The sequence below is a fragment of the Heterodontus francisci genome, chromosome 8, assembly GCF_036365525.1.
Source record: "Heterodontus francisci isolate sHetFra1 chromosome 8, sHetFra1.hap1, whole genome shotgun sequence".
NCBI lineage: Eukaryota > Metazoa > Chordata > Chondrichthyes > Heterodontiformes > Heterodontidae > Heterodontus > Heterodontus francisci.
In genome coordinates, this window is record NC_090378.1 from 8,114,872 (window position 1) to 8,128,898 (window position 14,027).

The 14,027-nt window shown below is 45.6% G+C and overlaps 1 protein-coding gene across 4 annotated transcripts in view; it reads right to left on the minus strand.

Moving 5' to 3' along the window:
- dnai3 (dynein axonemal intermediate chain 3) overlaps positions 1-8,469 on the minus strand; it is a 132,902-nt gene extending 124,433 nt beyond the window's left edge. For 3 of the 4 annotated variants that reach the window (XM_068036333.1, XM_068036332.1, XM_068036331.1), the window contains exons 1-2: positions 8,399-8,469; positions 935-1,067 (exon numbers count right to left, since the gene is read on the minus strand). In XM_068036333.1, the coding sequence (XP_067892434.1) occupies positions 935-1,067; positions 8,399-8,404 (139 nt within the window). In that variant the 5' untranslated portion in view covers positions 8,405-8,469. Of the gene's footprint in view, positions 1-934; positions 1,068-8,398 lie in introns of those variants that run through there. The other variant, XM_068036334.1, reaches the window with a different exon arrangement.
- Positions 8,470-14,027: the final 5,558 nt, after the last annotated feature.

Consider the following 14,027-nt stretch of genomic DNA (forward strand, 5'->3'; position numbering starts at 1 on the left):
TGCGTCAAGTAACTCACCCCCTGACTCCCCAAAGCCTGTCCACGATCTACAAAGCACAAGTCAGCACTATGATGGAACTCTCAACATTCACTCCTTCCAACACTGGTGCACATTGGCACCAGTGTGTACCATACACAGGATGCACTGCAGCAACTCACAATGCCTCCTTCAACAACACCTTTCAAACCTGTTATCTCCATCAGCTAGAAGGACCCGGGCAGCAGATGCATGGGAACATCACCATCTGCAAGTTCCCCTCCAAGTCACACACCATCCTGACTTGGAAATGTATCACCGTTGCTTCACTGTCACTAGGTTAAAATCCTGGAACTCCCTCCCTAACAGCACTGTGGGTGTACTCGCACCAGATGGTTTGCAGTGGTTCAAGAAGGCAGCTCACCACCACCTTCTCAAGAGCAATTAGGGATGGACAATAAATGCTGGCCTGGCCAGCCACGCCCACATTTCATGGAATGAATTTTTAAAAAAAGATGCCTGCCCTTTCAGCTCAATGTAAAAGATCCCACTATTGATGAAGAGCACGTGAGTTTCCCAGCCAACATTTATCCCTTAACCAATACCACTAGAAAACAGGCCACCTCGTCATTTATCTCATTGCTGTTAGTGGGACCTTGTTTTGTACAAATTAGCAGGTAACTAAATTAAAAGCTAGTATCAGTCACGGTGACCATGAAACTACTGGATTGTCCTGAAAACCCATCTGGTTCACTAATGTCCATTCGGGAAGGAAATCTGCTGTCTTTACCCGGTCTGTCCTGCATGTGACTCCCCAACCACAGCAATGCGGTTGACTATTAACTGCCCTCTATAATGGCCGAGCAAGACATTCAGTTCAGGGAAATTAGAGCTGGGCAATAAATGCTGGCATAACCAGCAATGCCCACATCCCATGAATGAATAAAAAGAAACTTACCACTGGATTTGACTTTTTTTGCTGATTTTAAACGTGTTTTAGACCGAGCTCTGTCTTTCAACTTCAATGTTGATTTCAAATCAGTAGGTGTTACAGGTCTTGATATTGCAGTATCACTTTCCTTTCTAAAAACCTGTAGAAATTAACACAGTGCAAGTAAGAAAGAAAAATGTAGACTATGAAAATGCCAGTAATCTCAGTAAATTGCGTTGGATAAATCACACGGCACACAACCTCAATCACCAAAGAACTCGAAAGAGTTTTCTATTCCAATTTTGATTTGTGTGAAGTTATCTAGTTTGGATCAATTCAGATTTCACCTCTATTTGTTTATAATGGCAATGGAAAGGGTTATATTTATAATCCACAAAAATGGAAATTTACTGATTTACTGGGCTCTGTCGGTAGCAATCTTTGCCTTTGGGATGGAAGCCTTTGCGTCTGAATCCACATTGGCTTTTGATGCAGCAATAACAGTGAAACGGTCAGCATTTGCCATCATTACCCCACTGAAACTGACAGAAACTACAGGAGCCTGCACACGTGCAGAATAATGCACAAATCCAGAAGTTGCTGACTCCGAGACTACAGTCTTCCATAGAGTACGCTGTAGAGAATCCCACAGACTGTAATCTCAATTGCAAACATGATTTGATGAAAACTTCCACTTCTACAGTGTTAGTCTCACTGTGAAAGCCTTTGGAAAAGTTACACTTTGTTGAAAGAAGTGTAACTGGGTTTTTAATCTAACTTCATAATTACTGCTAAATACCCTCACTGGCTCTGAAAAGCTAATTTTATATTTGCAGATTGTCAAATTTCTCTATAATGATAAAAAAAGTTGCCTATTTTAAAAAAAAATTTTAAGTGTTTGTTTCTCGTTTTAGCTACTATCTTAATCCAAACATAAACAGTTATTTCACCATCTGAAATTTTAAACTAAAAATGAAGGAGATTTGGTACTTTTAACTTTCTGGTTTGCTGTATGTGAATACTCTAATTTGATTGGTTGCTTTCCTGCTTGCTGACATCACTGCTGCTTCACAGCAGGACACTCTAGACTTGGTGCCCGATTCAAACAGGAAAGCAGAAATCCACGCTTCAGAGATTGCTAGATCTTTGTGGGCAGCTTTCTTCGAGGTCAGCATTGAGCGCTGTTCTTCACTGCTGCTTTGTTGCTGACTGCAAATTCAAGGATATTATGATCTACTCACCCATCGTCCCAAACTCACAAACCTCTGCTATTTCTTCCTGCCCTGGACATCAAACATTTTCAGCCTCCTCTGCAAATTCCTCCAAGCTATTGCTCGACTTTACCTCTGCAACCTAGTTCAACGAGGAGAGTAGGAGATCATGCCAAGAGCAGCACCAGGCGTACCTAAAAATGAGGTACCGATCTGGCCAAACGACAACACAGGACCACATGCATGCTAAACAGAGGAAGCAGCATGCGATAGACAGAGCTAAGCGATTCCACAACCAACAGATCAGATCAAAGCTCTGCAGTCTTGCCACCTCCAGTCGTGAATGGTGGTGGATAATTAAACAACTAACAGGAGGAGGATGCTCCACAAATATCCCCATCCTCAATGATGGGGGAGCCCAGCACGTCACTGCAAAAAACAAGGCTGAAGCATTTGAAACCATCTTCGGCCAGAAATGCCAAGTGGATGATTCATCTCGGCTTCCTCCTGATGTCTCCAGCATCACAGATGCCAGTCTTCAGCCAATTCGATTAATTCCACGTGATATCAAGAAACAGCTAAAGGCGCTGGATACTGCAAAGGAGGGCTGTGACAACATCCCAGCTGCAGTGCTGAATACTTGTATATCATAATTAGCTGCGCCCCGTTCCAGGTGTTCCAGTACAGCTACAACACTGACATCTACCCAGTAACATGGAAATTGCACAGGTATATCCTGTCCACAAAAAGCAGGACAAATCCAACCCGGCCAAATTACTGCACTATTAGTCTACTCTGAACAGACAGGGGGCATTCTAAAGGGGGAGGGTGAACAGCCAGAAGTTGTGGTACACATCAGTACCAACGACAGAGGCAGGAAGAGTGACGAGGTCCTGCAGGGGGAGTTTAGGAGTTAGGTGTAAAAGACAGGACCTCTAGGGTTGTAATCTCAGGATTACTCCCTGTGCCACGTGCCAGTGAAGATAGAAATAGGAAGATAGTGCAGCTAAACACGTGGCTGAACAGCTGGTGTAGGAGGGAGAGTTTCAGATATCTGGATCATTGGGATCTCTTCAGGGACAGGTGAGACCTGTACAAGAAGGACGGATTGCATCTGAACTGGAGGGGCACAAATATCTTGGCTGCGAGGTTTGCTCGTGTCACTCGGGAGGGTTTACACTAGTGTGGCAGGGGGATGGGAACCAGGGCAGTAGGACAGCAGGTGAAATAACTGAGGGGGGACTAGTAAATAAGGCCAGTAAGATTAAGAGGAAAAGCAGGCAGGGAGATGTTGCTGAGCACAGTGGGACTGGTGGTCTGGAATGCATTTGTTTCAATGCAAGAAGTATAACAGGTAGAGCTTGGATTAGTACTTGGAACTATGATGTTGTTGCTATTACAGAGACTTGGTTGAGGGAAGGACAGGATTGGCAGCTAAATGTTCCGGGATTTAGAAGCTTCAGGCGGGATAGAGGGGGATTTAAAAGGGGTGGGGGAGTTGCATTACTGGTTAAGGAGAATATCACAGCTGTACTGCGGGAGGACACCTCGGAGGGGTCATGCAGCGAGGCAATATGGGTGGAGCTCAGGAATAGGAAGGGTGCAGTCACGATGTTGGGGGTTTACTACAGGCCTCCCAACAGCCAGCGGGAGATAGAGGAGCAGATATGTAGACAGATTTTGGAAAGATGTAAAGGTAACAGGGTTGTAGTGGTGGGTGATTTTAACTTCCCCTATATTGACTGGGACTCACTTAGTGCTAGGGGCTTGGATGGGGCTGAATTTGTGAGGAGCATCCAGGAAGGCTTCTTGAAACAATATGTAGATAGTCCAACTGGGGAAGGGGCTGTACTGGACCTGGTATTGGGGAATGAACCCGGCCAAGTGGTCGAAGTCTCAGTAGGGGTGCATTTCGGGAAGAGTGACCATAATTCCGTAAAGTTTTAAGGTACTTGTGGATAAGGATAAGAGTAGTCCTCGGGTGAAGGTGCTAAATTGGGGGAAGGCTAATTATAACAATATTAGGCAGGAACTGGAGAATTTAGATTGGGGGCGGCCGTTTGAGGGTAAATCAACATCTGACATGTGGGAGTCTTTCAAACGTCACGTTCCTGTTTGGAAAGTTTCAGGAACCTTGGATAACGAGGAAAATTGTGAGCCTAGTCAAAAAGAAAAAGGATGCATTCGTAAAGGCTAGAAGGCTGGGAAGGATGAAGCCCTTGAAGAATATAAAGACAGTAGGAAGGAACTTAAGCATGGAGTCAGGATGGCTAAAAGGGGTTATGAAAAGTCATTGGCAAACAGGATTAAGGAGAATCCCAAGGCTTTATATACGTATATAAAGAGCAAGAGAGTAACAAGGGAAAGGGTTGACCCACTCAAGGACAGAGGAGGGAATCTATGTGCGGAGCCAGAGGAAATGGGCGAGGTACTAGATGAGTACTTTGCATCAGTATTCACCAAAGAGAAGGACTTGGTGAATGATGAGTCTAGGGAAGGGAGTGTAGATAGTCTCAGTCATCTCATTATCAAAAAGGAGGTGTTGGGTGCCTTGCAAAGCATTAAGGTAGTTAAGTCCCCAGGGCCTGATGGGATCTACCCCAGAATACTGAGGGAGGCAAGGGAAGAAATTGCTGGGGCCTTGACAGAAATCTTTGCATCCTCATTGGCTACAGGTGAGGTCCCAGAGGACTGGAGAATAGCCAATGTTGTTCCTTTGTTTAAGATGGGTAGCAAGGACAATCCAGGAAATTATAGGCCGGTGAGCCTTACGTCAGTGGTAGGGAAATTATTAGAGAGAATTCTTCGGGACAGGATTTACTCCCATTTGGAAACAAATGGACTTATTAGCGAGAGGCAGCATGGTTTTGTGAATGGCAGGTCGTGTCTCACTAACTTGATTGAGTTTTTTGAGGAAGTGACGAAGATGATTGATGAAGGAAGAACAGTGGATGTTGTCTATATGGACTTCAGTAAAGCCTTTGACAAGGTCCCTCATGGCAGACTGGTACAAAAGGTGAAGTCACACAGGATCAGAGGTGAGCTGGCAAGATGGATACAGACCTGGCTCTGTCATAGAAGACAGAGGGTAGCAGTGGAAGGGTGCTTTTCTGAATGGAGAGATGTGACTAGTGGTGTTCCGCAGGGATCTGTGCTGGGACCTTTGCTGTTTGTATTATATATAAATGATTTGGAGGAAAATGTAGCTGGTCTGATTAGTATGTTTGCAGACGACACAAAGGTTGATGGTGTTGCAGATAGTGATGAGGATTGTCAGAGGATACAGCAGGATATAGATCGGTTGGAGACTTGGACAGAGAAATGGCAGATGGAGTTTAATCCGGACAAATGTGAGGTAATTGGAAGATCTAATACAGGTGGGAAGTATACAGTAAATGGTAGAACCCTTAGGAGTATTGACAAGCAGAGAGATCTGGGCGTACAGGTCCACAGGTCACTGAAAGTGGCAACGCAGGTGGATAAGGTAGTCAAGAAGGCATACAGCATGCTTGCCTTCATCGTTCGGGGCATAGAGTATAAAAATTGGCAAGTCATGCTGCAGCTGTACAGAACCTTACTTAGGCCACACTTAGAATATTGCGTGCAAATCTGGTCGCCACAATACCAGAAGGATGTGGAGGCTTTGGAGAGGGTACAGAAGAGGTTTACCTGGATGTTGCCTGGTCTGGAGGGTATTAGCTATGAGGAGAGGTTGGATAAACTCGGATTGTTTTCACTGGAACGACGGAGGTGGAGGGGTGACATGATAGAGGTTTGCAAAGTTATGAGTGGCATGGACAGAGTGGATAGTCAGAAACTTTTTCCCAGGGTGGAAGAGTCAGTTACTAGGGGACATAGGTTTAAGGTGAGAGGGGCAAAGTTTAGAGGGGATGTGCGAGGTAAGTTCTTTGTACAGAGGGTGGTGAGTGCCTGGAACTTGCTGCCGGGGGAGGTGGTGGAAGCAGGTACGATAGCGACGTTTAAGAGGCATCTTGACAAATACATGAATGGGATGGGAATAGACGGATACGGTCCCCAGAAGTGCAGAAAGTTTTAGTTTAGACAGGCATCAACATCGGCGCAGGCTTGAAGGGTCGAATGGCCTGTTCCTGTGCTGTACTGTTCTTTGTTCTTTGTACTCCTGATCATCAGCAAAGTGATGGAAGATGTCATTGACAGTGTTATCAAGGGGGTTACCATTGACCAGAAACTTAACTGGATTATAAAGAGCAGGTCAGAGGCTGTGAATCCTGCGGTGAGTAACTCACCTCCTGACCACCCCCCCCCCCCCCCCCCCCCAAAGCCTTTCTACCATCTACAAGGCACAAGTCAGGAGTGTGATGGAATACTCTCCAATTGCCTGGATGGTTGCAGCTCCAAGAGCACTCAAGAAGATTGACACATCCAGGAAAAAACAGCCTGCTTGATCGGCACCCCATCCACCACCTTAAAACTCCACTCCCTGCAACACAGACAGCAATAGTGGCAGCAGTTGTAACATCTACAAGATACAGTGCATCAACTCACCAAGACTACTTAGACAGCGAACTCTATCACGTGGAAGAACAAGGGCAGCAGACGCATGGCAATGCCAAAACGTTCCCTTCCAAGTTACGCATCATCCTGACTTGTAAATATATTGCCATTCCTCCATTGTTGCCGGTTCAAGAGTCGGCAACTCCCAACCTAACATCACTGTGGGTTTACCTTCACCATCTGAACTGCAGAGGTGCATGAAGGTGGCTCACCACAACCTTCTTGAGGGAAATTAGGAATGGGCAATAAATGCTGGCCTTGCCAGGGCTGCCCACATCCCATGAATGAATACACAGTGCCTTTAATGTAACAAAATTTCGCAAGTTGCTTAAAAAAATCTGTCCAGCTCTAAACATGCAATCTCCAGCTTGCATTACAGCTCTCAGTAAATGACTCTCTGATTCTTCTATGTCTGACATACTGTGCATCCCATCTCTCTTCATTCCACCATTGATGGCAGTTTCTTCAGCCGTCTAGGAAAGATGTCTTCATCACGATGGAACTCTCACACTAAATCCTTCCACCTTGCTCCAAGTCTCCCCACCTTCAAAAATATTCTCAACATTTACCTTTCAGTTTCCTCCCAATCTCCTCTCCAATTCCTGTTTGATATCTGATTTTTCTCCTTTCTTGCACAATACCTTGTGATGTTTCAATATATTAAAAGCCCCACAATATGTATAGGTTGTTTATTATTGATGCTCCAGTGCCACAATAACAACTTGTATATATATATATTATATATATATAATGTAATAAGACATGCCAAAGCACTCCACTTACAAAGCAAAATTAGACACCAAGCCACAGAAGAGCATTAGGGCAGATGGCCAAAAGCTTGGTAAAGAGGTAGGTTTTAAGGAAGAAAGTGAGGTGGAGAGTTGGAGAGGTTTAGGAAGGGAATTCCAGAGCTTAGGGCCCAGGCAGCTGAAGAAGCGGCTGCCAAAGATGGAGCAATTAAAATCAGGATGCTCAAAAGGCCAGAATTACATGGGTGTGGAGATCTTAGAGGGTTGTGGGGCTAGAGGGGATTACAGAGACAGGGAGGAGTGAGGCCATGGAGGGATTTGAAAACAAGATTGAGAGTTTTAAAATTGAGGCATTGCCGGACCAGAAGACAGTACAGGTCAGCGAGCACAGGGGTGATGGGTGAGTGGGACTTGGTGCGAGTTAGGACACAGGCAGAAGAGTTTTGTATGAACTCAGGTTTACAGAGGATGCAAACCATTAATATAGGTATTGTAATATAAAAGCAAAATACTGCGGATGCTGGAAATCTGAAACAGAAACAAGAAATGCTGGAATCACTCAGCAGGTCTGGCAGCATCTGTGGAAAGAGAAGCAGAGTTAACGTTTCAGGTCAGTTCCGAAGAAGGGTCACTGATCCGAAACGTTAACTCTGCTTCTCTTTCCACAGATGCTGCCAGACCTGCTGAGTGATTCCAATATAGGTATTGTGTTGGATAGAAACAATTAGTTAACCTATATAATTGACTAAAATGTGTACTTAGATGCTTCTATTACATTTGCATCAGGTTCCGTTTTGTTTCTGGAACAGGACAGAATCACATTTGGGGAGAATGAGGGTGGAAGCACTTGTCCTTCGGGCAGAATTGGTTTTCATTCGCATTTTGAATGTCAAAATAACACATCCCTGAGACCCACGCATTGTTTATAAATCTAAATTTCAATAAATGGTGTACAAATCCCCAGAGTTAAGGAACGGTTTGGTCAGATCACTTACATTCATGTTGACTCAATGCGAGTCCGCACGTTCCCCCTTTGTTGTCGCTCAGGCTCTTCCGGCGTCTTTCGTTTCCATGGCCGTTGCGAAGAAACACCGGAAGAGCCGAGTGATTGACAGACCCTGTAGCCAATCGCTACCCTTGTGGATGCCAGCACGTGCTCCATGGAACCTGGAGACACTGAGCAGGGCAGGTAGTGCTTGCATCATTGACCTGAAAGTCTGTTCTGCAACGTCTCCAGCATTCCAAGTATTTTGCTTTTGTCGGGATAACTAAGCAATAAGAGCACAGATCATGATGCAAGCAGAAGCCTTGTTAGTTCATGTAGCATCCAGCCTACTCAATTGCACCATCCAATCGTATCTTACATGGATACAGTGCCTACTGAGGGAGTGCTGCACTGTCTGAGGTGCCATCTTTTTTATGAGACATTAAACCCAGGCTAGGTCTGCCCTATGGATATAAAGGACTCCTTGGCATTATTCTAGGAAGAGTAATGGCGCATCTCTCCAATAGTCTGACCAATACTCATCTTTCAATCAGCATCCAAAAAAAACCTCCAAATTATCTGGTTATTATCACATTACTGTTTGTGGGATCTTTCCATGCACAAATTGGCTGCTGTGCTTCCAACATTGCAACAGTGACTACATTTCAAAAGTACTTCATTGGCTGTAAAGGAGCATGGTCATCCTGTGATCATGAATGGCGCTATATTAACACAAGTTAATAGGTAAGGGGCAGGAGGTTTAGAGGGGAGTTGAGGAGGAATTTTTTCACCCAGAGGGTAGTTGAAATCTGGAGCACACTGCCTGAAGAGGTGGTGGAGGCAGGACATTCAAGAAGTATTTAGATGAGCACTTGAAACACCATCACATACAAGGCTACGGGCCAAGTGCGGGGAAATGGGATTAGTTAGGACAGGTGCTTGACAATCGGCGAGGCGTGTTGGGCCGTAGGGCCTGTTTCTGTGCTGTAAAATTCTATGACTCTAAGTTCTTTCTTTTTCATTATACATATAATCCTCACATTTATCCGATCATCGATTTCATTAGTACCTCCATGTCCTTGTGTGTTTGTGAGTTAAGCAGACAGAGGCTGAATTATCGGTCCCGCCCCGCCGAGGTCAGGAATGGAGGTGGGTGGGCCAGGAAATACCAGTGCTAACTGGTTTGTTACTTTCCAGAAGCCGTTCCCAGTGCCAGCAATGTTCATCAGTGATCTCCCGTCTGCCTCTTGATTGAGGCCAATTAAAGCACTTAAACAGCTCATTGAGAGTTTATTAGAGGGGGAGGTTTGAATTTTGAAGGGGGTGTATGCTGTCTATTGTTGACCAGCTGAAGGGAGGGGGGTACAGAGTGGGGAGCCAGTCATGGCTGCCCCAGGAAATTACCCTGGCCCCATAAGAGGGGCAGAGGGATGCCTCAGCATTTGGAAAGGCAAGGAGGTGCCATTGGCACTGTGCACGTGGCAGAGAAAGTGGGCACTCAAAACTCGGGCATTGAAGAGGGCCGTCATCCCCCTAGCATTGTGGGGCAGAAGAGCAGGTGGCAAGGCTGCCAATCACAATTGGATGGCCACCTTCCAAAAAGAAGGCTGCCAATCAGCTTGCATTGGGGGCATGACTGTCAGCTTTTGGGCCCAGTAATGATGAATGGCAACACCCTCCGCAGGAAGGGCACAGCCCTGAGCAGCAAAAGGGCACAGGGAAGGAAATAGAACAGGACAGCAAGGGAGGCCATACCCTCGACACAGGATCTACCGCCGAAGATGGAGCTACCTGGAGATGACCGAGACCCAGTGCCGCAGGAGACTGTGACTCTTCAGCCAGATGGTCACTGGCATCTGTGACCTCATCACCGAAGACCTCTCACCTCGCAGCACGGTCAACATGCCGTGCCAGTAGCCTTCAAAGTCACTGTGGCCTTGAACTTCTTCGCTTCTGGCTCCTTCCGAGAATCAGCTGTGGACCTTAGTGGCACCTTGCAAACAGCTGCACACCACTGCATCTCGCTGGTCACTGATGCCCTCTTTGCCCTCATTTCACGACAGACACAGCCTCACTGGAGCAAAAGGGCATTGTGTTGTCTCCACTCCCACCACCCTTGTGGGCAGCGATTTCCAGGTCATTACCTCCCTCTGTGTAAAATATTGCTTCCTCATATTCCCCCTGCATCTTTTGCCCAAAATTTCAATCTGTGTCTCCGAGTCCTTGTACCGTCAGTTGATGGGAAAATTTTTTCCTTGTCTAACTTATCTAAGTCTGTCATAATCTGTTGAAACTGTTGCCAGGGAGAGGGATGACATCAATAGCTAGGGAATGGAGCAGGAACTGAAAACAATGGTTTCAGTCTTCCCAATATTTAGTGGGAGGAAATTTCTGCTTATCCAGTACTGGATGTCGGATAGGCAGTCTGATAGTTTAGCAACAGTGGAGGAGTCGAGAGAGGTGGTGGTGAGGTAGAGCTGAGTGTGGTCAGCGTACATGTGAAAACTAACGCTGTGCTTTCGGATGATGTTGTCAAGGGGCAGCGTGTAGATGAGAAATCGAAGGGGCCAAGGATAGATCCTTGGGAAACATCAGAGTTAATGGTGTGGGCACAGGAAGTGAAGCCATTGCAAGTGATTCTCTGGCTATGATTAGAAAGATAAGAATGGAACCAGGTGAGAGCAGTCCCACCCAACTGGACGACAGTGGAGAGGTGTTGGAGGAGGATGGTGTGGTCGACCGTGTCAAAGGCTGCAGACAGGCAGAGAGGATGAGGATGGAAACTTTACCTTTGTCACAGTCACAAAGGACATTATTTGTGACTTTAATAAGAACTGTTTTGGTACAGTGGCAGGGGCAGAAACCTGACTGGAGGGATTCAAACATGGAGTTCTGGGAAAGATGGGAATGGATTTGGAAGGTACCAAACATTCAAGGACTTTGGAGAGGAAAGGGAGGTTGGAGGTGGGGTGGTAATTTACAAGGATGGTGGGGTCAAGGGTTGGTTTTATGAGGAGAGCAGTGATGACAGCAGATTTAAAGGCGAGGGGAACAACACCCGAAGAGAGAGAACCATTTACGATATCAGCTAACATGGGGACCCAGAGAGGAAATTATGTGGTCAGCAGTTTATTGAGAATAGGATTGAGGGAGCAGAAGTTAGGAAACAGAATTCCCAGGCCATCTTAATTTCCCTCCAAGCCACACACCATCCTGACTTGGAACTATATCGCCGTTCCTTCACTGTCGCTAGGTCAAAATCCTGGAACTCCCTTCCTAACAGCACTGCGGGTGTACCTACATCCCATGGACTGCAGTGGTTCAAGAAGGCAGCTCACCACCACCTTCTCAAGGGCAATTAGGGATGGGCAATAAATGCTGGTCTAGCCAGTGACGCCCACATCCCAGGAAAGAAAGAAAATCCTGCCATGTGAACATTGGAGTAATGTACATGTAAATACATTACACACACACACAGGTTTGTCAGTAAATTTTTGCCCTGACATTACCGTGAAAGAATAATTTCTTTAATCTGAAATTGATAAATAGTGGTGCTATAGGATAATGTAGTTGAAAACCTTCGGTTCATTCATGATGCTCTGGCCATCATGGTGTGTGCTTGAGGGACCAGCTGATCTTTTCCTGCCCATTGATGTTGGTAAGATACAGTTAGATGACATGATTGCGCGGTGGGGGGAGAAAGGAAGAGAGGATGGATGAGTTATGATGGGACGGTGATCTGCTTCATTGGTGATCGAGACACCAACACAAACCGAAGCAGATCAAGGATGAGAAAAGGCTATTCTGTCAATTGAATCTCATCTCTGTAATACTCTAACTCTTCCAGTTTAGCCACCAACTGTGCGTGGTGAAACCCCAGCTCCACTGCATCGCCTGGCAGATCACAGAAAACTTCCTGAAAGGAAGAAAAGGAACTCGTTACCACATAGAGTGGTTGAGGAGAATAGCATTTCAGGGGAAGCTAGATACACACATAGGGGAGAAAGGAATAGAAGGAAATGTTGATAGAGGAAGAGGGGTGCGAGGAGGCTCATGTGGAGCATAAACACTAACCAGTCAGACTGAATGGCCTGTTTCTGTGCAGTAGAAACTATGTAATATAAAAAAGGAGCAGCACTAATATAGCTCCTTTCACATCCACGGGATGACCTGAAGTACTTTACAGAAAATTAAGTGGCCTTGAAGTGTAGTCACTGGTGTAATTTTTTTTTAAGAGATACAACATTGAAACAGGCCCTTCGGCCCACCGAGTCTCTGCCGACCAACAACTACCCATTTATACTAATCCTACTCTAATCCCATATTCCCTACCACATCCCCACCTGTCCCTATATTCTCCTACCACCTACCTATACTGGGGGCAATTTATAATGGCCAATTTACCTACTAACCTGCAAGTCTTTGGCTGTGGGAGGAAACCAGAGCACCCGGCGAAAATCCACGCAGACACAGGGAGAACTTGCAAACTCCACACAGGCAGTACCCAGAATGGAACCCAGGTCGCTGGAGCTGCGAGGCTGTGGTGTTAACCACTGCGCAACTGTGCCACCCAAATGTAGGAAACATGGCAGATAACTTGCACACAGCAAGGACCTACAAACAGCAATGGGATAATGACCAATCTGTCAGCGATGTTGGTTAAGGAATCACTATTGGCCTGGGGTGAGCTGGGGGGACAGCTGTGTTGCTCTTTGAAATAGATGTATGGGTTCTTTTACGTCCACTTAGGAGGGACTTGGTTTAATGTCTCATCTGAAAGATGACCCCTCCAACAGTGCAGCACTCCCTCAGTACTACGCTGAAGTGTCAGCAGTATTAGGTGCTTGAGTGGGACTTGAACCCACAACCTTAGAGATAAGAGTGCTACCCACTAAGCCACAAGTGACACAGGCCCGTTGACAAAGGCCCTATCTACTTCCTGCATCTTCCAGGCTGCCAGTTATGCAGCATACATATGATGTATAAATGCCACCAGCTCTCCTTCCTGTTGTGAAATATGGCTGCTTATAACACTACCACTATTCCCAATCAGAATGGAAGTGATTGTGAAAGTCCTCCATCATCCCTGGGGTCACACTGCTGTAAATGACTGGGATTGACTTTGTGCCCCATAATCTGTATTATGCAACCATCCTCCACTGATTACTCACTGCACTTTGCTGGAGAAATCATCCTGCTTAAATTGAGAGAAATTGCTGCAGTTTTGATCATGAGTTCTGTTTGCTGCATTTGATACTCTTTTAAAATAGATTCTGTAAATAGACTCTGTTTGATGTAAAAAAAAATGTTTACTGTGAATCCTCCCTTAAGTCCCGCCTCCCATCCAACTCATTACCTGACACATTGGTGCCAACAGATGCTCTGGTCAAATAGAACAGGAGGAAGTGGCTTCTAATCCCAAGTGTTGATAGGAGTCCAAATGCAACACTTATCATTTTAAGTCTCCATTGCCTTGCTGCCTGCCCATCTTAGATTGCCCATTCATTAGATCGTTATAATTCATTCTCTTACAACACACTTTTAATCAGTTACAGCTGGTTTACATCCATCTGGCCAATCGCAGAGCTAATCTAAATCTTTTGCTGCATGTTTATTTTACTGTTGTCTATGTTTTAATA